General features: G+C 42.9%; 1 protein-coding gene across 1 annotated transcript in view; it reads left to right on the top strand.

Moving 5' to 3' along the window:
• The window catches only part of LOC144590574 (uncharacterized), a 62,038-nt gene extending 34,283 nt beyond the window's left edge, over window positions 1-27,755 (top strand). The window contains exons 3-5 of the mRNA XM_078395093.1: window positions 24,059-24,128; window positions 24,209-24,243; window positions 27,638-27,755. Coding sequence (XP_078251219.1) covers window positions 24,059-24,128; window positions 24,209-24,243; window positions 27,638-27,659 — 127 coding nt within the window. The 3' untranslated portion in view covers window positions 27,660-27,755. The remainder of the gene's footprint in view (window positions 1-24,058; window positions 24,129-24,208; window positions 24,244-27,637) is intronic.
• The last annotated feature ends 207 nt before the right edge of the window (window positions 27,756-27,962 follow it).

Genomic DNA, 27,962 nt, shown 5'->3' with positions numbered 1-27,962 from the left:
TCCCTACAGCTGGGTGAGCTTCAGATCGAGCACAGTCGCATCGCACAGCAGTGGAGGGAACCGACTGCATCACCAGGGCCAGGCCAATCCCCACTTCACCATTCAATGCTGCCAGGAGACCAGCCCTTAACATGGGAATACAAGAAATTGTGTATCTCCTTAGGCCAAGATCAGACTTTTCAGAGACTTGGAAGTTATGAGATGGTGCCAGTCTGAAGAAGGGTCTTGACCCGAACGTCACCCATTCCCTCTCTCCTAGATGCTGTCTGACCTGCTGAGTTACTCCAGCATTTTGTGATACCTTAGATGGTGCCAGAACATGATTATTCCAGATGAAGGTTTATGAAACTGATATATAGTATGATTTGTCTAGATAGCATGCAGAACATGCTTTTCACTGTGTCTCTGTACATGTGCCAATAATAACAAACTAATTCAAAACCCCTGAATGTTTATTCCCTTTGCCATCCGCACATAGAGACTGCAATTTTATCAGGATGCATCACTGGTTGGTTTGGGAACAGCTCCGTCCAAGACCGCAAGAAATTGCACTAAATTGCGGACACAGGCCAGACCATCACACAAACCAGCCTCCCTTCCATTGGCTACAAATGTACCTCACGCTTCCTCAGCAAGGCCAGCAGCATAATCAAGGATGAGTAACTTCCTACTCCCTATTCTCCCCTCCCTATTCTGGCCACTCCCTATTCTCCCCTCTCCCATCGGGCATAAGGTATAGAAATATGAGAACACACACCTTCAGATTCAGGGACAGTTTCTTCTCCGTTGCTTTCAGGCAACTGAATCACCCTACCACAACTAGAGAGCTATCCTGAACTACTATCTGCCTCATTGGTGATCCTCGGACTATCTTTGATCGAACTTTACTGGCTTGATCTTGAACTAAATGTTATTCCCTTATCATGTATCTATACACTGTAAATGGCTCGATTGTATTGTCTTTCCACTGACTGGATAGCACACAACAAAATCTTTTCACTGTATCTTGGTACACGTGATAATAAACTAAACTGAAATGAAACTGATATGTATCATGTACAAAATTCAATGAGGTTTCTTGCCTAGGCTACTCCAGCAATACATAACACACCCACATCCTTCACTGTCAAAATTGGAGATACCACCATCTGCAGATCCCCCTCCACATCACACACCATCTTGGCAATACCAATCATTCATCACCACTGGATTCAAATCCTGCAACTCCTTACTGAACTGTGACAATATCTTCAACAGAAAGGTTGCAGTGGTACAAGAATGCTGCTCATTCCCACCTTCATAAAAGCAATTATAGATGGTCCATAAACACTGGTTTTGCCCCTAGAGATCACAACATTGCAAAAAGCCGGGGAACACACAGATTGTGAAAAGAAAATATTGTTAACTAAAGAAGGTAACCAATCAACCAAACTAGATCTACATTCTCTGATTCCAGAAAGAGTCATCTGACTTCTCAGGAGAACAACATTACAAACATAGAAAACCACTGGGAAAACAATACATTTTGATGACTTTTTAAATAAATTCTGGACTAAAACATAAAAAGAAACATGGAAACATAGAAAATAGGTGCAGGAGTAGGCCATTCGGCCTTCGAGCCAGCCATTCAATATGATCATGGCTGATAATCTTAAATCAGTAGCCCATTCCTGCTTTCTCCCAATATCCCTTGATTCCACTAGCCCTAAGAGCTATATCTAACTCTCTCATGAAAACATCCAGTGAAATGGCCTCCACTGCCTTCTGTGGCAGAGATTTACAACTATGGGTATAAAAAAAATTCCTCATCTTAGTCCTAAATTGCTTACCCCTTATTCTTAAACTGTGACCTCTGGTTCTGGACTCCCCCAACATCGGGAACATTTTTCCTTCATCTACCCTGTCTAATCATTTAAGAATTTTATATGTTTCTATAAGATTCCCTCTCATACTTCTAAATTCCAGTGAATATAAACTGTCTTCTTGTTCTTGCCACCAAAGTGGATAACCTCACATTTATCCACATTAAACTGCATCGGCCATGCATCTGCCCACTCACTCAACCTATCCAAGTCACCCTGCAGCCTCATAGCATCCTCCTCGCAGCTCACACTGCCACCCAGCTTTGTCTCATCTGCTGTGTCAAATATGAGCTAAGCAATTGTATTCCTCCTCTCTTGAAGTTCCCAGTTTTACTCAAGTATCTCCTTTGCTACTGCTGGACATACAGATGGTCAAGCACCCACAGTCAAAATATCATCTTCGGTGTTGATTGAATGTCAACCTAATAAGTGACTAGAGTGGTAAATAAATATGGCAAAAGTCACGGATACCCAATCCTTACTTGTCATTGTGATATCTGATGAATTTGTCAGGACTGCAAATGTTACATTGTCATTGTTGGCATCAGTAGCAGTAAAAAGAATGAAAACTGGTTCATTGAGATGGGTCTGAAGGGATGATTCTCCAGTGATGTTAGGAGGGAAATTATCTGTGAAAAAGACGCAACTGTTATTCAAAGTCTTCGCTCTTATGTTACCTTCAATGTGAAAACAAATTTAAGGCATCATACGCAAAATCATGATGTATGTGGATTTCATTTGTGAAAAATTCAAACAAATTCAGTGTTGGGGACCCAGAAATTCATCAGTGGGTTAAAATACACACTGGTTTGGTAACTCGTAAAGGATTCAGGTGAGATTTGAGGACAGCAACACAATTTATAACCGTGTGCTGTCTGCTCACACAGCTGCCAATTGCTTTAGGTGAGCTATTGGTTATTACAATTAAAGTGTTTTGGCATGCAACAGAAATTCCAGCCTGGAAACATTTCATTTGGTTTCCAAGTTCACAGTAACAGAGAAATAAAATTGCAATATCATGTTTTATGCCACTTTTCAGATACTGAATACTGAACAGATCATACCTCATTATATTACTGAACATACCTCATTATATTACTGAACATACCTCATTATATTACTGAACAGTTCATACCTCATTATATTACTGAACATACCTCATTATATTACTGAACAGATCATACCTCATTATATTACTGAACATACCTCATTATATTACTGAACAGATCATACCTCATTATATTACTCATACTGAATACTGAACAGATCATACCTCATTATATTAGCATCCTATCACTTACATTTATTGCATTAAAATTCATTGTCACAATACAGAGCGGCATGGTGGCGCAGCAGTAGAGTTGCTGCCAGAGACCCGGGTTCGATCCCGACTACGGGTGCTGCCTGTACGGAGTATGTACGTTCTCCCCGTGACTGTGTGGGGTTTCTCTGGAATCTTTGGTTTCCTCCCACACTCCAAAGATGTACAGGTTTGTAGGTTAATTGGCTTGGTATAAATGTAAATTTATAGGAATAGTGTTAATGTGCGGGGATCGCTGGTCAGTGCGGACATGGTGGGCCGAAGGGCCTGTTTCTGTGCTGTATCTCTGAACTAAACTAAACCAAATACCAGGTCAATAATATTTTCTATTCACTCACTCAGGCACCCAAATTTTAAAATTACACGCATATAATTTCATTACAAATATTAATTGTTGACAGGATATTTTAAAACTGTCTAATGTTAAATTTAGTAAGTAGTTATGCCTTTCCTTAACCTTGATAAACTCTTTCTGGACCTGTTTTAACATTGAATCCATTTTATTTTTTACTTCCAACTTTCAGTGTCAAGAGAGCGGGGGAATTTGAAAGGTGTAATTTAAAGACAACCGTTGGAGTGGCTGCAGCATCCAAATTGGTTAATTGAGCAGCAAATAAAAGTAAGGAAAAGATGTAGTGGAGCTACCGTTTTGGGGGAGAGGCTGTGTAGAGGTGAGGTGCCTGTGGGGAGGATCAATGTGGGACTGGCTCAGGAGTCTGGTGAGGAGACTATTAGAGATGGCTGGGAGGATCGGGATTCATCTGGTCTTTTGTGTGAGTCTCATGATTTTATTATTGGTTTAGTTGCAGTGTTGATGGCAGGTAAGTTGGTACAATGCTCCTCCTGCAGGATCACAAGGTCAAATGGGATAGGAGAAGTATTGGGCCATTTGGCCCATCAAGTCTACTCCACCAATCAATCATGGCTGATCTGTCTCTCCCTCCTAACCCCATTCTACTGCCTTCTCCCCATAACCTTTGACACCTGCACGAATCAAGAATCTATCTATCTTTCCCGGAATGGCGGGACTGTCATATGTTGAAAGACTGGAGTGACTAGGTTTGTATACACTGGAATTTAGAAGGATGAGAGGGGATCTTATCGAAACGTATAAGATTATTAAGGGGTTGGACATGTTAGAGGCAGGAAACATGTTCCCAATGTTGGGGGAGTCCAGAACCAGGTGCCACAGTTTAAGAATAAGGGGTAGGCCATTTAGAACAGAGATGAGGAAAAACTTTTTTAGTCAGAGAGTTGTGAATCTGTGGAATTCTCTGCCTCAGAGGGCAGTGGAGGCCAATTCTCTGAATACATTCAAGAGAGAGCTAGATAGAGCTCTTAAGGATAGCGGAGTCAGGGGGTATGGGGAGAAAGCAGGAACGGGGTACTGATTGAGAATGATCAGCCATGATCACATTGAATGGTGGTGCTGGCTCGAAAGGCCGAATGGCCTACTCCTGCACCTATTGTCTATTGTCTATTGTCTATTAAAGATATCTGCTGATGGCCCCGACAGCCTTCTGTGGCAAAGAATTCCACAGATTCACCACCCTCTGACTAAAGAAACGTCTCCTCATCTCCTTCCTAAAAGAACGTCCTTTAATTGCAAAATGGATGTGGGAAGACATGGAATCTGAATTGTGTCCAGGTGCAGCTCCTTAGAGACCACATTAAGTAACTGGAGCAGCAGCTGGATGACCCCTGGACCATCCGAGAAAATGAGAGCTCTTGGACAGGACATACAGCGAGGCTGTCACCTTGAAGGTCCAGGAAGAGAGAAGGTGGGTGACCCCGAGGAAGGGAATTAGACGTGGAGTACAGGTGGTCCCAGCAGCTGTCCCTCATCACAACAGGTACACCCTCTTGGGGGCTGTTGGGGGGGATTGATGCATCAAGACGACGCAGCAACCCTGGCACTGAGGCTCAGCAGGGAAGAGTAACGTCAGGCAGAGCCATGGCTGTTGGCAACTCTATAGTTAGGGGTCCAGACACCAGGATGGTGTGTTGCCTCCCTTGTGCCAGGGTCCAGGACATCTCAGAGCAGCTGCATGTCATCCTCAATGGGGAGGGGGAGTAGCTGGAAGTCGTTGTGCATGTTGGCACAAATGATATAGGAAGGAAAAGGAAGGAGGTTCTGCAAAGTGGGTATGGAGCCTTGGGTAAAAGGCTAAAAAGCAGGATCTCCAGGGTAGTGATCTTGGGATTGATCCCAGAGACATGTGTTGCATCGAAACATAGAAAATAGATTAAGGAGGAGGCCATACGGCCCTTCTAGCCAGCACCGCCATTCATTGTGATCATGGCTGATCGTCCACAATTAGTAACCTGTGCCCAACTTCTCCCCATATCCTTTGATTCCACTAGCCCCCAGAGCTCTATCTAACTCTCTCTTAAATTCATCCACTGATTTGGCCTCTGCTGCCGTCTGTGGCAGAGAATTCCACAAATTCACATCTCTCTGAGTGAAAAAGTTCCTTCTCACCTCAGTTTTAAATGGCCTCCCCTTTATTCTAAGTCTATGGCCCCTGGTTCTGGACTCCCCCAACATTGGGAACATTTTTCCTGCATCTAGCTTGTCCAGTCCTTTTATAATTATATATGTCTCTATAAGATCCCCTCTCATCCTTCTAAACTCCAGTGAATAGTCCTAGTCCTAGTCTTTTCAATCTTTCCTCATATGAAAGTCCCGCCATCCCAGGGATCAATCTCGTGAACCTACACTGCACTGCCTCAATTACATGGATGTCGTTCCTCAAATTTGGAGACCAAAACAGTACACAATACTCCAGATGTGTTAGTGAGGGTAGGAACACGAGGATAGGGGAGATGAATGTGTGGTTGAGGAGCTGGTGCAGGGGGCATGGATTCAGATTTCTAGACCATTGTGATCTCTTCTGGGGTAGAGGCGACCTGTGCAAGAGGGATGGGTTGTGCGTTAACTGGAGGGGAACCAATATCCTGGCAGGCAGGTTCGCTGGAGCCACACGGGTTTGTTTAAACTAGATTGGCAGGAGGGTGGCATCCTATGCAGGAGCGAGGCAGATGTGAGGTTAAAAGTTGGTATGGAGGGTGATGAGAGAAAGTTTAGAGGTCAGAATAGGGAGGAGAAAGGCAGGGAACAAGGAAGGAATATTGATTTAAATTGCACTTATTTTAATGCAAGTGGCCTGACGGTTAAGGCAGATAAACTTGGGGCACGGGTAAGTACATGTGACTGGGTTGTTGTGGCCATTACGGAAACCTGGTTAAGAGAGAGGCAGGACAGGCAGCTCAATGTCAGGGTACAGGTGCTTCAGGAGAGACAGACGTGGGGGTAAAAGAGCATTAGGTGTTGTATTATTGGTCAAGGAGGATGCCACAGCAGTGCTGAGAGGTGACATTACTGACGGTTCGTCTAGTGAGGTTATATGGGTAGAGCTGAGGTACAAGAAAGGGATGATCACCTTGTTGGGGGTTTACTACACAACCCCAAATAGTTAACAGAAATTAGAAGAGCAACTATGCCAGGAAATGCAGGCAGCTGCAGGTCTAATAAGGTTGTCATAGTCGGGGATTTTAACTTTCCCAACATTGACTGGGTATGGAATAGTATGAAAGGTTTAGACGGGGTGGAATTTGTCAAATGTGTTCAGGAAAGTTCCTGCAATGTGTCGAGGGTCCAACAAGGGAAAGGGAAACGCTTGATCTTGTCTTGGGAAATTGGGAGGGAAAGGTGTTAGAAGTGTTCATGAATGAGCCTTTTGGGACCAGCGGCCACTGTTCTATCAGGTTTAAGATAGTTATGGGTAGCGACAGGGTGGGCCCATGAGTTACAATTCTAAACTGGGGCATGGGCAACTTTGAAGATATAAGATAGGAACTCGCTCAAGTTGATTGGAGCAGGTTGTTTGAAGGAAAAGGAACGCCAGGAATGTGGAATGTCTTTAGATGTGTGCCGACAAGAGTCCAGGACATGCATGTTCCTGTTATAGTGTAGGGCAAGGAAGGTGAGCCTAAGGATGCTTGGATGATGAAATTGAAGGTCTGGTCAAGAGTAAGAAGGAGGCGTGGGGCAGGTATTAGCAGCTGAGGTCAAGTGTATCCCTGGAGGAGTTCCAGGAACTGAGGTGCAAGCTACGAAAGGAGACGAGGAGGGGAAAAAGAGAAGAGGAGAACGCTCTGGCAGATAATGCTCTGGCAGATAACATTACGGATAATCCCAAAGGATTTTATGTACATAAAAGAAAAAAGGGTAAGCAGAGAGAGAGAATGAAACCCCTCAGGAATCAAAGCGGTCAACTCTGTGTGGAGCCACAGGAGATGGGCAAATCCTCTGTTTTTACCATGGAGAAAAACATGAGGATTGGGCAGCGGTAGGCGGTAGATCGGACTGCTCTGTGACCTTTTGTAACTTTGTCGACACCAAATGTGCCTGGGTCCTTGCTTGAGATAGGTTTGCTGTATGAAAAACAAAGCGTTTCACTGTTCCTAGGTACACGTGACAATAAATTATCATTGCATATTCAAGAAGGACTACAGGAAAAAGCCTGGGATCAGTTAACAAGGCATTTGAAGTCGGAAAGATACTGGAGAGTATTCTAAGGGATAAGATATACATGCATTTAGATGGACAATGGCAGATTAGGGGATAGTCAGCATGGTTTTGTACATGGGAGGTCGTGTCTCATGAATCTGATTGAGTTTTTTGAAAACGTGACCAAAAAGGTTGATGAGGACATTACTGTTGACATTGTACATATGGATTTCAGCAAAGCATTCCACAAGGTTCCACATGGTAGGCTGCTCTGGAATGTTAGACTGCATGTGATGCAAGATAGCCGAATGGATAGAAAATTGGCTTCATGGAAGGAAGCTGAAGGTAATGGTGGAAGGTTGCTTTTCAGGCTGGAAGCCTGTGACTAGTGGTATGTTCGGTGCTGGGTCCATTGCTGTTTGTCATCTATATCAATGATTTGGATGATTCGCAAGTTTGCAGATGATACAAAAGTGGGTGATATTGTAGACAGTGAAGATGGTTGTCAAAAATTGCAGCGGGATCTTGATAGGTTGGGCAGATGGTCTGAGGAATGGTTGGTGGAATTTAATACAGAGAAAAGTGAGGTGTTGGATTTGGGAAGTCTAACATGGGCAGCACCATAGCTGTGAATGGTAGAGCTCTGAGGAGTGTTGTAGAGCAGCGGGGTCTAGGAGTGCAGGTACACAGTTCCTTGAAAGTGGCGTCACAGTTAATAGGGGTGGTCAAAAAGGATTTTGTCACATCGGCCTTCATCAGTCAGAGTATTGAGCTTCGAAGTTGGGAGGTTATGCTGCATTAATATAAAGACTTTGATGAGGCCACATTTAGAGTATTGTGTTCAGTTCTGGTCACCATGTTACTGGAAAGATGTTGTCAAGCTGGAAAGAGTGCAAAGAAGATTTGCGAGGATGTTGCCAGGACTCGAGCTATAGGGAAAGGTTGAGCAGGTAGGATGTTATTCCTAGAAGCACAGGAGGATGAGGGATGATCTTAAAGAGGTGTACAAAATCATGAGGCAGATATATTGGGTAAACACAGAGTCTTTTGCCCAGATTAGGGAAATTGAGAACCTGAGGACATAAGATTATCATATCATCATATCATATCATATCATATATATACAGCTGGAAACAGGCCTTTTCGGCCCACCAAGTCCGTGCCGCCCAGCGATCCCCGTACATTAACATTATCCTACACCCACTAGGGACAATTTTTACATTTACCCAGCCAATTAACCTACATACCTGTATGTCTTTTGGAGTGTGGGAGGAAACCGAAGATCTCGGAGAAAACCCACGCAGGTCACGGGGAGAACGTACAAACTCCTTACAGTGCAGCACCCGTAGTCAGGATCGAACCTGAGTCTCCGGCGCTGCATTCGCTGTAAAGCAGCAACTCTACCGCTGCGCTACCGTGCCGTTAAGGTGAAGGGGGAAAGATTTAATAGGAAACAGAGGGGTAACTTTTTTTTACACAAAGGGTGGTGGATGTATGAAATGAGCTGGCAGAGGACGTAGTTGAGGCTGGTACTATTACAATGTTTAAGAAGCATTTAATTAAATACATGGATAGAACAGGCTTAGAAGGATATGGGCCAAACACAGGCAGGTGAGACGAGTGTAGATGGGGCATGTTCAGTATGGCAAGCAGTGACCAGTGGGGTGCTGCAAGGCTCGGGGCCGGGGCTGTAGCTATTTACAATATACATTAATGAATTAGATGAAGGAATTAAAAGTAATAGCAAATTTGCAGATGACACAAAGCTGGGTGGCAGTGTGAACTGTGAAGAGGATGCTATGAGGATGCAGGGTGACTTGGACAGGTTGGGTGAGTGGGCAAATGCACGGCAGATCCAGTATAATGTGGATAAATGTGAGGTTATCCACTTTGGTGGCAAGAACTGGAAGGCAGATTATTATCTGAATGGTATCAGGTTAGGAAAAGGGGAAGTACAACGAGACCTGAGTGTCCTTGTACATCAGCCACTGAAAGTAAGCATGCAGGTACAGCAGGCACTGAAGAAAGCTAATGGCATGTTGGCCTTCATAATGAGATGAGTTGAGCATAGGAGCAAAGATGTCCTTCTGCACTTGTACAGGGCCTTGGTGAGACCACACCTGGAGTATTGTGTACAGTTTTGGTCTCCTAATTTGAGGAAGGACATTCTTGTTATTGATAGAGTGCAGCGTAGGTTCATGAGGTTAATCCCCGGGATGGCGGGACTGTCATATGATGAAAGAATGGAACGACTGGGCTTGTATTCACTGGAATTTAGAAGGATGAGAGGGGATCTTATTGAAACATATAAAATTATTAAGGGATTGGAGGCGCTAGATGCAGGAAACATGTTCCCGATGTTGGGGGTGTCCAGATTCAGGGGCCACAGTTTAAGAATAAGGGGTACGCCATTTAGAACTGAGGTTAGGAAAAACGTTTTCACCCAGAGAGTTGTGAATTTGTGAAATACTCTGCCTCAGAAGGCAGTGAAGGTCGATTCACTGGATGTATTCACGAGAGTTAGATAGAACTCTTAGGGTTAGCGGAATCAAGTGACATGGGGAGAAGGTAGGAACGGGTTACTGATTGTGGGTGATCAGCCATGTTCACATTGAATGGCGGTGCTGGCTCGAAGGGCTGAATGGCCTACTCCTGCACCTATTGTCTTTGTATCTATGTATCTATGTACGGCATGGGCAAGTTGGGCCGATGGGCTTTCCAAGCTGTGTGACTCTTTTACTCTAAAACTGAATACTCACAATTTATTTTTGACACTTTCAAATGGATTGGTTCAATTAGATAAATGGTTGTTCGTCCTGTTCACATTGACTCTCACAACCCAGTTTCCCTCACTGTATTGTAAGCAGCCCACAATTTCAACAATTTACCATGCAAAAAAACCCATCTAACGGGCAAGTGTAACAAAACAAATCTGCCATTAAGAATAAAGAAAAATCTGGACTAATAATCCATCACCAGCTCCAACATCATGAATAACTGTGTCAATGATAACATTAGCAAAGAAAACATAGACACAATACATACTCATTGTGCTGTTCTGTGCTGCAAATGAATTCACGTTTTGTAATGTTGCTGCTCCAAAGGAAAAATCGTTTGTACTCAAAATATCAAAAATGCAATCATCATTTCCTTGGCACGTTTCATTAGCTTTGCTGATTCTCTCTTTGTCTGTAGTTTGCAAAAGCTCATCATAAAATTTAGGCACAAAACTGTTGTTGTTGTAAGTGAACCAAGTCTCTCCAGCAGTTGTGTTATATGTAAATATACTGTCATTCACTGTTGTTTTCCCTGGAAAACACAAACAGAGAAATGTAATCAGAATTATGATATAATTAGGAAATTAATTAAATACTAGGCAAGTCATTTCATTAACTAGAACAATATATTGATGTACATGAAAACCATGGCTTACATGTAAGACCAAAGTCAAAGAAAATCTGAGTGTCATTGGGCAATTTAATTCCATCATATTCAAGGTATTGTCCATCAGCAGTTTTAAAGTCATCTGTTTTGTCATTATTCCAGACTCCTAGAAACAAAAACGGGAAAGAATTTTGTAGTTATACCACCTATTCCAATACTTTACTTGGGTTCAAAACTTCTAAAATGTCTTTATACTACCAACTAAATTGAGGAGAAATGAACTGTAAAATGAAAACTAATGCCCACGTTCAGGAAATTCCCAACAGCCATCAGGCTATTAAACACTACAACCTCCAAATAAGATCTGAACTACATAGAACTTGGGGGCATTGGTTTTGTCTTTTTGCACAATTATTGTTTCTTAGCTTTTATGTGAATTTATGTGTGTTTGTGTGTGTGCGTGTGTATATATATATATATATATATATAAATACTTTTTCTCTTTTATTATTATGTGTGTATATATATATATATATATATATATATATATATAAACTTTTTCTCGTTTATTATACTGTTTACAGTGTACTATGTCACAAATTCTGTTGTGCTGCTGCTAGTAAGAATTTCATTGTTCTATCTGGGACATATGACACTTAAAACACTCTTGAACATCCAGAAAATGTGAATTTACAAGCAGTTAAAATAAGTCTAAACTCTTAGCAGAGACATGAGAAACAGTTTGCTGCAGGTCAAACCTTTCATGACCTAATTCCAAAGAACTTTATAGTCAGTTCATTGTGTTTGATTGTATTACTTTTCTAATGGGTGCAATGTGTATTGGTTTGAACAGGTCTTCTAGTCCTAAATGTGATCCAAGCCAGATAATTTCATTTTGTCATTCAGGTGAAAACATTAACACAACCCCCCCCCCCCCCCCCCCCCCCACCACCACCAACCCCGCTATTCTGAAATTTCATCTCTAAAGCTTTGTTTCTTCCATCGAGGCACATTATAACAAATTTGATCAGATAGCAATTTGGTCAGCATTGGAAATTTGGTGCAGAGGGAAAGAGATGCTGCCATGTGCCTTCAATCTTTGTGGTAGCATGTTTGTTTCACTTTAGCTTCAGATTGGAAAGATTTGAATTTATTGCAAGTTTTATTTTTATACTAATACTAAACTAAAATAATGCAGACAATAACTTTTAATAAAAATTAATTAATAAACAAAGTAGATATTAAATAAGTGTAAACATTTGCCGATTAAAATATCAAACAAGATTTGATTAGGTGAAGCACTGAGCTGCAACACATGTGAATGGGTTCGGGTCAGAGCAATTCATTCGGCATTAATCGATATATTATGGAGGCACTGAGCGGCGGAGGCCTTCCCAAGGTGCCGCGCCTGCGACGCCCAACCCGAAGACTCGTCGGTCGGCGGGACTGGGATTCCACCTGAAGGCTCATCACACGGCAAGATCTCACGGTCAGCAGGACCTCGCCTGATCTGCTGCATCAGATCAAGGAAAAGTTGCCGACAGACAGGAGACTTTCCTGGTCACAAGACTAAATAAGAAACGATTATTTTGACAATTTGATTACTTTGTTGACTATTCATGATTGTTGTTTTTCAAAGAAAAGAACAGCAATGTTTCTCAATATGGTGATCTGGCCTGGGAAGGATGGCCAGTATCCCGACAGGCTTTGGGAGGATGCTACTAGCGAAAGACAGACAGAGCGAAATGCTGGAGCCAGGAGAACAAAGGAGCCCAGTGAAAATGGTCACGTCATTGACCTCTGGTGGGAGCAGAGCTGAAGGTAACTTCACGACTAGGCAGCACGGCCTTGAGAAGATAAAGTGCCTGGACCGGACATATTGCAAAATAACTCTATAATGAGAAGGAGATGTGAACAAGCGACGTAATTAAGAACTCCCCAGCCTGATAAGGAATGAAGATGTGTTTTGTTTATTCAACCCTTGGAGGAGTGACAGCTTGAAATGATTCACCGTAAAGCCATGAGGGCTTTGGGTTAGAACAAAGGCTTCCCTTCGAAGATGGAAGGAAAATTAGAATAAAGAAGAGACATCGGGAGTGACAAGCCGGGAACAACCATGGCAAGAAGGAGGGACCTGAGTTTGAAGCTCAGAGAAGACGACCCCCTACCAACAGAGTGAATCTGGCCAAATCACTCATGTGGGTAATATCTGACTCCAAGTCATGAGTTTGGTGATTTAGTTTAAAAAGTGATAAGTTGAAATAGTAAAGTAAATGAAAAGTTATTAGAAGTCAATAGTTTGCATGCATGTTTAAGTTACTCGAGTGTTAATAAAGATTAAGTTGTACTAAACTAAACTAAACCTTGTTTTAGTCTTTTGTTCGACATGTCAGTTAATACACTCTAGAGGTAATAGGGTCAACAGTGATGTTACTCACCCAAGAGTCCTTCTGTCTTATTTATGAAAGCATTTTCCAATGAAGTAGTGAAAGTCAAAGCTCCCATTTTTCCTGAAACTGTAAGAGATATTCCCCCCTCAAAACTGGCGACTGTCTCATTGTTGGTTGTCCTCTGCAGGGTTACTTGATTTATATAGGTAGAATTTTCTGTTAACAAAAAATCTTAAGCTATATTACATAGAAAAACGTAGAAAATAGGTGCAGTAAGCCATTCGGTTCTTAGAGCCAGTACCGCCATTCAATATGATCATGGCTATATCCAACTCTCTTGAATACATATTGACCGACACTGGAAAATAAATATTAATTGAATTCATTTAACAACAGGACTTCTTAAGGAACAGTGATTATATCAAAACTCACTTAAACATAAAACATATGAAAGAGAAAAAATTGTCAACTAAGATTGTATTACTACATTATGATCAAGCTCGGCTGCTGATGTGCACTTGCAGGAGACCTGCTGAGTCAGTCGGGGCTGAAGAGGTTTCTAGTTTGTGTTCACGGTCACGTCCACCAACATGTTTGTGTCTGACTATTGTTTGCTGCTGGTCGGCTATCACCTACTGAAAGACCAGAATCCGGCAAAGAGACATCGAACCTGAACAGAAATCTAAAGAGCAGAACTGCAGAAATTGTGTAACTGGTCTCATTCTAAGCAAAGGGGGGAAAATGACCAACATTTCAGCGGAAAGCAGAACGGGAGGCCACAGAGGACCCATCAATGGCGGGGGGGTGGGGGGGGGCACAATCACTAAAACACGAGGATATCTCAGAAGCTCCTCTATGGAAATCCCCACCTTGGGAGCAGATGAGGCGGGATTGAGCAGTGGGCTGGGGCACTCCCAGTGAGCAGGCCCGACTCGACGCTACAGTCAGACGATTGGGGAGGACTCGCCCCTGTGGGCACCATGGGCTGCCAAGACGCCAGTGCAGAGTGATTGGTCGAGACGCGCTGGTCGGGTCGAGCTCTGATGTCGAGTTGGGCCGGCGACGAGTCGGAGACCCTGCAGACGAGGTTGGGTCGGAACCTCGAGGTCGGGTCAGAGTCTCAAACAGAGTTGGGCCAGAGACGGAGCTTCAAGGTCATGGACGGACCGAGGTCGAGGTCGAGGTCAGGCCGAGATGGTGGACGGACCGAGGTACACGGGACCTGTCGCTGAGACAAAGGGGGACGCAGCGTGGGGGCCAGACAAAGAAGGGACGAGTGCTTTGTATAACTTTGACGGCATCTTTGTGGTGACTCTTTTGTGTATTTTGTACGGAAAAACAAGGGATTTCACTGCACCTAGCTATCATTATCATCATCATAGGTGTGCAGAGGACCTGACCAAATCCTTGCTTCCTTCAATGTCAGGTCTAATTACCTGAAGCTACAGGTTTCAGAGAAGCCAGGTATGCACCAAGATGTGGGCGCATCGTGTAGCTGTGGAGAAGCAGGAACTGGGTTTATGGCAACAGCATTCCCTGTTGAACAGGGAATGAACCTGGTCAACAGGTTTAATGTGCCCTTGCGATGGCTGATGTGACCCACGGCCAATGCTGTGCTGAAGCATCTTCTTGATCTATATTCCAGTTTACATAGAGAGCAATAATGGGCTACATCTGTAAGGAGAGGAGAGGACAATGTATCTAATGTGGCCCTCATAGACAAACTAGTGATCTCTTTGCTACTGGAATTCATTAGAATAGTTGAAATGAGGAAGAAACGTGAAAGAGATTTTGATCTGGCCGACCAGTTGATCCGTTGATAGGGTGATACGCATTTGGTACCCAAACAGAATCTCTATTACATACATTTCTGCTAAATATCAGTCCAGGATTATTTCATATTGTAGCAGCTATTTTAATTTTATTGTGCAATAGGAATTAATTAAGGCAAGGACTATTCATTCCAACCTGTTACAGTTACAATATTCCCATCGACCAGGAGCGTTAGTTCATCTTCATTCTTGAGATTCCACTCAACCTGTAAAAAGAACATTATTTCATTGCCTGCATCTAAAAAAATGGGTGCCAAATATTTGCAAACATAATTGTATTATAAGAACATAAGTGATAGGAGCAGAATTAGGCCATTCGGCCCATCAAGTCTACTCCACCATTCAATCATGGCTGATCTATCTCTCCCTCCTAACCCCATTCTCCTGCCTTCTCCCCATAACCTCTGATGCCTGCACTAATCAAGAATCAATCTATCTCTGCCTTAAATATATCCACTGACTTGGCAAAGAATTACACCCTCTGACTAAAGAAATTCTTCCTCACCTCCTTCCTAAATGAACATCCTTTAATTCTGAGGCTATGACCTCTAGTCCTAGACTCTTCCACTAGTGGAAACATCCTCTCCACATCCACTCTATCCAAGCCTGTCACTATTCTGTACATTTCAATGAGGTCCCCCTCATTCTTCTAAACTCCAGCGAGTACAGGCCCAGTGCCGTCAAACGCTCATCGTAGGTGAGCTACTCAAACGACTCATTCTTGGGATCATTCTGGTAAACATCTTAATTAGATTCCCTTAATTCTTTTTTTAAAAAGCGCTCTTGAAAATGTTGAAGAATAAGCTGAATATAAAATTCTCTGGTTATTCGGAATAGATATTTTGAGCACAAACTGATGTCTTGATTTTAACCTAGTCACCTGGGTGAGATTAGTTTGTGTTGAGGTGAGGGGTGGTGAAAGATTTAATGGGAGGTGGGGAAGGGGAGGGAGATGGATTATTGCAACAGATGTTCCCCCTTCATTCAGTTCAAATAATTTTATTCTGCACTAAGAAGTGAAACAGCAGTAATCCAACAGGATGTTTTTAAAAAATGGTTGGGCCTTGATTTTATTACGGCCCAATTTGCCATGTTAATCTGAGACCAGAGTGAAGACCCATGATACAGTTATTTTCACACCGATCTGATTTGAGGACCAGGTGTGTAGATTTAATTGCGGACTAAGAAGAACAAGAGTGCAGTGTGCTTGTGATTTTGTCACAGTTGCTGATGGCAAATAAGGTTGCTCATTGCCAAGGTTACAATAATATTCTAAATTATTTTCAAACCTAGTTATGGAGTCATCGTCATGCAACAAGAAAACAGGCCCTTTGGCCCAACTTGCCCATACTGTCCATCTACACAAGTCCCACCTGCCTGCATTTGGCCCACATTCCTCTCAACCTTTTCCACCCATGTTCCTGTCCAAATGTCTTGTAAATATTGTTATGGTACCTGCATCAACTATCTCTTCTGGCAGCTCATTCCATATACCCGTCACCTCTTTGTGGAAAAAGTTGCCCCTCGTGTTCCAATTACATTTTTCCCCTCTCACCTTAAACTTATGTCCAACGGTTCTTGATTCCCCGACTCTGGGTAAAAGACTCTGTATATTCACCCTATCAATTCCCCTCATGAAAACTGTAACATCCAGGTTCAGGATCAACTTTCTCTCCAACAACCATCAGGCTATTGAACATTACAACCTCCAAAATTAGCTCCAAAGTACATGCACATGGAGGCATTGTTTTTGTCTTGCACTAGTTTCATTGTTCTGTTTTGGGACACATGACATTAAAACACTTTTGACTCTTGACTATATACCTCGGTAAAATCACCTCTCATCCTCCTGCACTCCAAGCTATATAGTCTTAGCCTGCCCAGCCACTCTCTATAACTCAGTCCCTCAAATCTTGACAACATCCCCGTATATCTTCCCGGCACTCTTTCCAGCTTAACAACATCCTTCCTACAACAGGGTGAACAAAACTGAAGACAATACTCCAAATGCAGTCTGACTAACATATTGTATAACTGTAACATAACATTCCAAATTCATCAACCCAACTTTGCTTGTTTGGTCTATAAACTGATTTCCATGACAAAGATATCTTATGTTTAGCTTCAAGCAGACAAAATATAACCATCTTCTTATCTGGAGTGTTAAGTTTACAGCTTGCTGGAAAACACCCGGAAATACAAAGTTTAGGACATAGTGGAAGCTTCTCTTTTGTGGCAATAGATAAAGTTGTTATTAGCTCCTTCCAGTACTCTTGGATGGTGGGGCATTCCCAAAGGCAATGAAACAAGCTACCCTCATGTACACCACATTTGATGCACAGATCAGGTGTATTCGGGCGGCACGGTAGCGCAGCGGTAGAGTTGCTGTTTTACAGCGAATGCAGCGCCAGAGACTCAGGTTCAATCCTGACTACGGGTGCTGTACTGTAAGGAGTTTGTACGTTCTCCCCGTGACCTGCGTGGGTTTTCTCCGAGATCTTCGGTTTCCTCCCACACCCCAAAGACGTACAGGTATGTAGGTTAATTGACTGGGTAAATGTAAAAAAAAAATTTAAAATTGTCCCTAGTGTGTGCAGGATAGTGTTAATAGTATTAGTGTGCGGGGATCGCTGGGCGGCGCGGACTTGGTGGGCCGAAAAGGCCTGTTTCCGCGTTGTATCTGAAATATGAAATAAAATATGAAAAAAATGTGATGCAGTAAAACAGGAGTAATATATAGTGTCATTATCCATTTGTACTGGAGTAATTTGAACCGTGTATTTATTGTTTGGACTTGAGATTGTAAACATATATCCTGCCATTCTTCTACAGTAATTTCTTCATCAAGATCTGAACACAACGCAAGCCTTTTATCTTCTGAAGATTCCTTTGCTTTAGCTATAATAATTTGGTAAAACCGTGAGATTTGGCAACCTGCCTCATGATGGTTTAAAGCCGTCTTTTCTAAAGAGTTTTAAGTTGGTAGACCTAGTGAGCTTTGCTATGAAACTATGAAGTTTCTAATCTGGAGATACTTAAAAAAATGTTTTGAGTCAATTCCGAATTTTTATTTTACTTCATTGAAACTTAAAAGAATATCAATATTATATAAATCTGAGATTTTACTGATACCCTTGTCCGCCCATATCTTAAAACCCAAGTCATTAGTGCCTGGCGTAAAGTTTCTATTTCCCCAGATTGGTGAAAATTGGGATAGAGGAGGATTTTCCTCCAGATAGTATCCCTGGAGGTTTGGGAGTTTTAACCCACCTCTGTCATAAGGTAAGTACAACAGGGTTAAGCGAAGCCTTGAACGTCTACTATTCCAAATATAGTTATGAAAAAGCTCTTTCATTCTAGTAAAAAGTTAAAATGGGGAGTCAGCGGGATGGTCTGAAAGAGGTAAAGGAATTTAGGAAGGACTAGACCAAGTGGACCCGTTGGGCCCATTCCTCGTAGAGGAGGGGGCAGGGAAGGGGAGAGGGTATGATTGAGTGAGGCCTGGACCCAAAGCCTCTCTTGTATTGTAGCACCCTCAACCCCCCACTCAATCCCCCCTTATCCCCCCCTCCTCCCCCTACTAACCCACTCCATCTCCCCAAGCCAATTTCAGTTAATGCAGGAAAGGTTTGGGGGAGTTTCAACAGAGGGTTGAGGTGGGAATGGAGGGGGGTTGAGGTGGGAATGGAGTGCGCTCCCCGCCTCCTCCTCCTCCCCCCCTCCTCCTCCTCCCCCTCCTCCTCCTCCCCCCCTCCTCCTACTCCCCCCCTCCTCCTCCTCCTCCCCCCCCTCCTCCCCTCCTCTCCCCCTCCTCCTCCCCCTCCTCCTCCTCCTCCTCCTCCTCCTCCCCCCTCCTGCTCCCCCCTCCTCCCCCCTCCTCCTCCCCCCCATCTCCTCCCCCTCCTCCCTCCCCCCTCCTCCTCCTCCCCCTCCTCTTCCTCCCTCCCTTCCTCCCTCCCCCTCCTCCTCCCCCCCTCCTCCTCCCCCCTCCTCCTCCTCCCCCCTCCTCCTCCCCCCCTCCTCCTCCCCCCTCCTCCTACTCCCAACCCCCCCTCCTCCCTCCCTCCTCCTACTCCCACCCCCCCCGCCTCCCTCCCTCCTCCCCCCATCTCCTCCCCTCCTCCTCCTCCTCCCCTCCTGCTCCCCCTCCTCCTCCTACCCCCCCTCCTCCCCTACTCCTCCCCTCCCTCCTCCTCCTCCCCCTCCTCCTCCTCCTCCCCTCCTCCTCCTCCTCCCCTCCTCCTCCTCCCCCCCTCATCCCCCCTCCTCCTCCCCCTCCCCCTCCTCCTCCCCCTCCTCCTCCCCTCCGGCGCAGAGCACGAGCTGATCTCTCATAGGCGCACGGGTGCCATTGTGACGTCACACGCTGAAGCCCTTCAAAAAATGGGTTAGAAATGAAAAATTTAAACTTTAAAATCTCTCTAGCTTTAAAAATGTAGCTTCAATTTGAATGAACGTATTTGTAATATATGGCCAGGATAATGGTGAATATGGTGGTGCAAAAATTGTAGCGCTATGGTGTACCGTTTTGTCTGCGCGAGCATCAAAAGTTAAGCTGTACACACATACGGACAAACACACAAACACATGGACACAGAGTTTTAGTAATAAACTAGCAAAGTTTCCCACACCCCCCATTCTCTCCTCCCCCAGCTCCACTCTTACTCTCCCCACACCCCCCTTTTCCCCACGACCTCCCCTTTTCCCAGTACCCCTCTTTCCCCCACCACCAACCCCCTCCGCACGACCCCTGTTGTCCCCCTCCCCGTCCCCATTCTCAGACCCCCCCATTCTCTCTCCCCCAGACACACTCTTACTCTCCCCCACCCCGTTTTCCCCAGCACACCCCTTTCCCCTACTCTCTCTTTCCCCCAGCACCAACCCCCCACCCCTGCTGTCCCCCTCCCCAGTCCCACTCTGCTTCCTCCCACCCCCACTCTCTCCTCCTCCCACCCTCCTCGTCGCCCCCTCCGTTACTCTCCCCCACCCCCTTTCCCTACCAACCCCCGCCCCCCCTGTGGTCCCGGCGAAAAGCACTTACGGATCGTGCAGGGAGGAGGAGGGAGCTGCGGAGCGCGGCCGTTACTGTGGCGTGGCCGATCCCGGACTACTGGAGACGGATAGGGCGGCGGCGCGCTGGTTCTGGGCGATAGCAGGGAGAGGGTCTCCCGGGTGTGGGAGAGAGGAGAGAAGCAAGGGGAGAGAGGAGAGGGGAGCCGGTGATCGCGAGCGGGCGGCTCCGCTAATTGCGTCCATGTTGTTGGTGCGAGTGAGGAGAGGCCACGCGTGCGTGCTGACATCATACGCACAGACGTACAGCAGCACCACACTGAAAACCTTCAATAAATCAGTGGGAGGGGGAGCAGCGCGAGCTCATCTCACAGGGGCATTGTGACGTCACACGCTGAAGACCTTGAAAAAATCGGTTAGAAATAAAATGTTTTAACATTAAAACCTCTGTAACTTAAAAAATATATGACCAAATTAAATGAAAATATCATTTTCGACCAGCGTTCAGCGTGGTGATTAAGGCGGTGCAAAAATTGTGGCGCTACGGTTCACCGTTTTGCCTTAATTAGCCGAAATCACTGATACAAACAAAGAAATATATTCATATATATATATATTTATTCATACACAAGATCTGAGTTTTAGTAGTATAATAGATAGATAGATGTTCATTTTGAGAACATTAATACGTCCAATCATGGATAATGGTAAGGATTTCCATCTGTTAATAGATTCTACCACTGAGTCAACAACCGGATTATAGTTAGTGGGCACAATGAATTCTATTGTTGGAGTGATTTTTACTCCAAGATATGTAAAACTTTCCAAAACATTTCTGAAAGGAGTACGTAGCGGAGGGGTTAGTCTTCCAGAACTTTTAAGAAATAGGATCATAGATTTAGATGTATTAACTTTATAACCTGAAAAACTTCGGTATGTTTCAATTAAATCTAGTAAAGTGGGTATCGATTGTTTCAGATCCATTAAAAAAAGTACTATATCATCCGCATACATTCCTATTTTATTCTCAATATCATTAATTTTAATACCAGCTATCCCGCTATTGCTTCTAATTCCAATAGCTAAAGGCTCAATGGCCAGAACAAAAAGTAGAGGTGACGGGGGGCACCCTTGCCGTGTGCCTCTGAAGAGGGAAAACTGTTCTGATCCCATATAATTGGTCATTACTGAAGCCCGTGAATCATAATATAAGACTTTGATCCAGCTGAGGAAGTAACTGCCAATTCCAAAACGATTAAGCACTTCAAATAGGTATTCATGTTCGACCCTATCAAAGGCTTTTTCAGCATCAAGTCCTACCACAGCCTCATCTGGTGCCTCTTTGCATGCATAATATTCAGCACTCTACGTATATTATGGAAGCCCTGTCTTTAATAAAACCATTTTGATGTAGAGCAACAATAGATGGCAGGCATTTCTCAAGCCTCTGTGCAAGAACTTTTGCTATTATTTTCACATCGGAGTTGATCAAAGAGATAGGGTGAAAGGATTCACACTTTGTGGAGGGCTTTCCTGGCTTTAATATTAAAGTTATAAGTGCATTCCATAGTGATGGTGGCAGCTCACCCTTTCCAACCGATTCTTCAAACATGTCTCATAATGGGATGAGTAGCTTGTCCTTAAACTTTTTATAAATATCAATAGGTATACCGTCTGGCCCTGATGCCTTTCCTCCTTTCATACTGACAATGGCCTCCGACAGTTCTGATAGTACAACTGGACAATTAAGCTCATCTTTAGCTCCTTCTTCTACAACAGGTATCTCTAAACTGGTCTAGGAGGTTGTGGAGGGTCTGTGAAATGGCTGGAACATCTGAGGTATAGAGTTTTGAGTAGTATGATTAAAAAATATTGTTGATTTCTTGTGGATTTATTATTGTTGTCCCTTTCTCAGATTCAATTTCCAAAATTGATCTTTCATTTCGCAATGATTTTATACGCCAGGCCAATAGCTTTTCTGCCTTCTCTCCTTAATCACAAAATGTCTGTTTCAGTTTCATTAGGTTGGATGTTGCTTTATTTGTGGACAATTCGTAATACTGTGCTTTGAGAATTGCCAATTTCTGTCTGGTCTCTTTTATATCGTAAAGATTAATTTCTATCTCAAGTTCTTTAATATCTTTTTCTAACTATCAATTTCAGGTGTTGTTTATTTGAGCTGCTACTTGTATAACTGACCATTTGCCCTCGATTATAGGCTTTAAATGTCTCCCATCTAGTTGATGCTGAAGTTTGAGTTGTATTCAGTTGGAAATAAGTATCAATATTTTTTCCAATAAATTCTAGGATTTTTTTATCATGTAACCATCGTGGGCTTAATCTCCACACAGCAAGGCCTCTACTAGCTGTCCTAACGCTATAATTAACTAGTAGTAAAGCATGATCTGAAATAACAATACTTTTATACATTGAATCGTTCACACAGGTTATCATTGGTTTAGAAATGAGGAAATAATCTGTGCGTGAATAGGAATTACGAGCAGCAGAGTGACATGAATATTCCCGCCTTGAATATTGAAGGATTTTTATATCTCCAAATATCACAAAGAATCAACTCACACATAAACTGTTGGATTATTTTCCGACACTGCATATGAGAAGTATCCACGCCTGAGGATTTATCCAATTTTGGATTAAGAGTACAGTTAAAGTCTCCTGCTATACTGATGAAACCATGTAATGTTGATCAAGTAAGAAACAGATTATTATTAAAATTTGTATCGTTGCTATCAGGGCCATATACACTTACTAAATTTATTTCTTGATTTAGTAATGAGCCCTGAATGATTACAAATTTGCCTGCTGGATCCTGTATGGTTTTATAAATCTGTAGTGGAACAGATTTGTGCACAAGTATTGCAACTCCTCTTGCGTAAGAAGAATATGAAGCGGATATGACTTGAGCTGGCTATCTCCTTCTTAAAGGGATGAATTCATCGGAGAGTAAATGAGTTTCTTGAATGAAAGCATATAAATGCATATATATATTTTACCTCAGAATACTCTCCAGTAATGTCCCTACCACATATGTTAGGCCCTCTAGTCTACTGTTCCCAGGCTATTCCTTACAGCATTTCTGAAATAGTGGCACATTAGCCACCCTCCAGTCTTTCAGAACCTCCCCTATGTCTAATGATGATCATATATCTCAGTCAGAACATCTGCTATTTCCTCTCTAGCTTCCCCTAGTCCACTACACAGTAGCTATGTTACAAACAATTGCCAATATTTAAACACATCTTTACAATTGATTTGTAAGCTTTTTATTTCATGATGTTGAATTGATTGGAAACGTTTATTTGGTTGTATAACCGTCTTAGGATAGGTTATTGCCAACTGCATGAAAACACATTCGACTCACTGCTGGCAATTTATTTGGGCTTTTCCAATACGCAGTAGCTATGTTACAGACAAATACCAAGATTTAAATAGACCTTTACAATTCATTGATACAAACTGAATTTATTTCATGCCATATGTGATGTGATGTTGGATCAATTGGAAACATTTATTTGGTTGTACAACTGTCCCCGGAAACATTATTGCCAACGTATGAAAAAGCATTCTGCGCACAGCAAGCGATCAATGAAATTCCAGCTGCCACAGAATGAGTGGCTGAACTAAAATGCCACTTCACAGATGGCAAGATTTGTATTAGAATAATGCAGAATACTATGAATCCATATAACCAATACCTTTGTTCCATTGGGTCCTTGTGCTGCCAGTGCTACAAAGGTTGTTGCCTCTGATGTTCTATTTTCTCCAGCTCTGAGGGTTCGACCGTGTAGACGGAAGGTAAACGTATTATTTTCATCTTTCACATTTAATAGAACAAATTCACCCAGACCATTAAATGTGTATTTTGTTCCATCCAGGGTCACCACATGAGGATCTCCAAAGAAGAAACCTGGTAAGTGTAACAAAAAAGTAACTTTAAAGTCTATTATTAAAATTAAGATGTAGCCATTTGATGCATCGAAATAGCATCAGTGAGCAATTAAATTGGAGAGGCTCCATATTTTGTTCATTTTGCACTGATTTTGAAATAGCTGAAGTGCTTACAGCACTCTGTTAAGAACAACTCACATAAAATATATTAAACAACCTTGTTTGATTCCTTTTCAATTAGGGTTTAAGCAGAGGCAGCACCATAATTTTCTCTTCGCATCTGCAGTTCTTCATTCACATTGTTTTTTTCACTGGATGTTGGTTGTAAATTGTAGTTGCAATTTAGTTGAGTTTAGTGTAGAGATACAGCATGGAAACAGGCCCTTCGGCCCACTGGGTCCGCGCTGACCAGCGATCCCCGCGCATTAACACTAGCCTACAGACACTAGGGACAATTTACACATACACCAAGCCAATTAACCTACAAACCTGTACATCTTTGGAATGCGGGAGGAAACCAAAGATCTTGGAGAAAACCCATGCAGGTCACGGGGAGAACGTACAAACTCCGTACGGAAAAGCACCCGAAGTCAGGATCGAACCCGGGTTTCTGGCGCTGCATTCGCTGTTGGGCAGCAACTCTACCACTGCGCCCTATCAATAACCATGTGTTGAGTACTTATTTTTCAATATTCTCCATAGCTGAGATAAGCGAGGTAGAGGATTATGGTATGTTCATCAGGTCATAAGGTCATAAGTGCAAAGAGCAGAATTAGGCCATTCGGCCCATCAAGTCTACTCTGCCATTCAATCGTGCATGATCTATCTCTCCCTCCGAACCCCATTCTCCTGCCTTCTCTCCACAACCCCCGACACCCGTACTAATGAAGAATCGATCTATCTCTGCCTTAAAAATATCCACTGACGGCCTCCACAGCCTTCTGTGGCAAAGGATTCCACGGATTCGACATCCTCTGACTAAAGAAATTCCTCCTCATCTCCTTCCTAAATGTTGGAATTATATTGTTACCAACACCTTGTAGTAAATGAGCGAAAAATAAAAATGACCGTTGCCCATGCAAACACATTGTTGATGTCACAATGATGTCTCCAAGTTTCATTCCAAAACAGGATATTCTCAGCCATCCAAAATCCATGAGGAATGGGTTGGCAGTTTCATGAAGATGCCAGTCGCATGAGAAATGCTCAAAATATGCAACACATAACATACTTTATGCATAAATTACAGTGACATACAGTGGTATACAGTAAGGTTACAGCATAAACTTTAAAATAAATTTCTGAACTTGATGTCATCTCCTTATAATTTAAAGAACAATCGGCAATGCTGCAATTCTATATTCAAAGTCTAAATGGCATTAATATAAAATTCAGCAAAAATAACCCAATTTGATAACTACCACATGAGATGCCAGATCATCAAAGGGGATGTTGGTGCTTATCAGACTACAACTGCATTGTTCTTATGGATGTAAATAAACTAAACATGCTTTTTAAGGTCAAAAGGAATAGGAGCAGAATTAGGCCATTCGGCCCATCAAGTCTTGTCTGCCATTCAATCATGGCTGATCTATCTCTCCCTCCTCACCCCATTCTCCTGCCTTCTCCCCATAACCTCTGACACCTACACTAATGGACAATCTATCTATCTCTGCCTTAAAAATATCCAATCTACAAATATGCAAATTTTTACATTTGAGCTTATTGTCACTAAGAACAAATCAATCTTATGTAGGCTATCCATGGACTTTTATTCACAGCTTGGTTTTGATTAGGCTAATACTTAATACTTAATCCGAAGAGCACAGTGCAACCTATTCACTGCATTCTGGACACTCTAATGGTATTGAGCTGAAGTGGAAGGCAGAGGAGATTTAGACTTGTTAGAAATTGTTGTTAGTTGCAAGAGAATTTTGAATGCATAAATAGCAGATACATTAGAATGTACTCTGCTACTCAAGATGGGGATTCATTAAAGAATGCAGTTAAACATGCATATTTATTTAAAATCAAGTTGAACACTTGCTGATCTCTGTAAAAATAATGTTTGAGAAATAAAAAATGGCCAGATATTGGTGGCTGATCTGTTCACTTGCTGTGACTCCAGGATTACAAATTCAGAGCCAAACATTCCCCCCAAGGATCAATTCCACAGAAGAAGGGCCTCGACCTGAAACGTCAGCCCTTCCTTCCATCCAGAGATGCTGCCTGTGCCGCTGAGTTACTCCAGCATTTTATGTCTATCTTCGATTTAAACCAGCATCTGCAGTTCTTTCCTACACAATTTATTCAAATACTTTAAATGAAATACAGTACCTATCCGTGGGGGTCTGTATCCAAAGCAATGGTCGCTAGGTCTCACCAGCCGGTAAAGTAAACAGAAATAACCATCACCAGAGTCTCTGCAGCAGTCATTGTATGGATCAACTTCCATTTCTATAGTTTAACAGTGAAAAATGATTAATGATAGAAAGCGTTCATATTAACATGAAACATGTCCTACACCACTTGGAAAAATGCTGATCAAATATATTTCCAATATTAGTTAGAGTCAGAGTGATACAGCGTGGAAACAGGCCCTCGAGCCCAACCTGCCCACACAGGCCGACATGTCCCAGCTACCATAGTCCCACCTGCCCGCGTTTGGTCCATATACCTCCAAACCTGCCCTATCCATGTACCTGTCTAACTGTTTCTTAAATGTTGGGATAGTCCCAGCCTCAACTACCTCTTCTGGTGGCCTGTTCCATACACCCACCACCCTTTGAGTGAAAAGGTTACCCCTCAGATTCCTATTAAGTCCTTTCCCCTTCACCTTAAACTCATGTCCTCTGGTCCTTGATTCTCCTACACTGGGCAAGAGACACTGTGCACCAACTTGGACTATTCCTCTCATGGTTTTATACACCTTTATAAGATCACTCCTCATCCAACCGTGCTTAAAGGAGTCCCAGCCTACTCAACCTCTCCCTATAGCTCAGACCCTCGAGTCCAGGCAACATCCTCGTAAGGTTCTGGGAACAAAGGAGAATTTTCCTGAAATAGATACGGAAAGGTGGAGTAACAGTGGGTCAGACAGCATCTCTGGAGAAAAGCAATAGGTGACTCTTCTGAAGAAGGGTTTCGACCCGCAACGTCACCGATTCCTTTTCTCCAGAGAAGCTGTCTGACCTGCTGAGTTTGTCGAGCTTTGTGTGTTTATCTTCGGTTTAAACAAACATATACAGTTCCTTCCTACAGAATTTTCCTTAAAATGGATGCCTTCTCCTAAAGAATGGAATCCCAATAAAAATACTGGAGTCAGTTTTGTGTCTGCAGATAATTTGAGCTACTCTCAGATCCCGAGCCCCACATCACTATTGTGATACTTCCTTTGAATGTCTCCATCCCTTCAGGTTTTACTTTAGACAGTCATGATTATTTAACTCCGAATTGATGAAAAAATGATCAAGATTCTACCCTGCTTGCGACAAGAGAACATGGATCTTTATTTAAAACATCTGAAAGAAAGAGGTGGGTGAATTGAAAAGAGCTGAGGAAAAAAAACATTTTTTATGAACAAACAAGATTTATACCGATACATTTGTAAGAATCGTCAGGTGTTTGACCTGGATTGTTTACTAGTTCTCTCCGTTGATACTGACCGGCCTACTGAGTGTTTCCAAAATTCTCGGTTTTGGTTTCTAGTATCTGCAGTGTTTGTGAATTCAACAAATTACA

The sequence above is a fragment of the Rhinoraja longicauda genome, unplaced genomic scaffold (genome assembly GCF_053455715.1).
Source record: "Rhinoraja longicauda isolate Sanriku21f unplaced genomic scaffold, sRhiLon1.1 Scf000213, whole genome shotgun sequence".
Lineage (NCBI taxonomy): Eukaryota > Metazoa > Chordata > Chondrichthyes > Rajiformes > Arhynchobatidae > Rhinoraja > Rhinoraja longicauda.
Note: the sequence above shows the minus strand (reverse complement) of the source record. Positions and strands in the feature narration are given on the sequence as shown.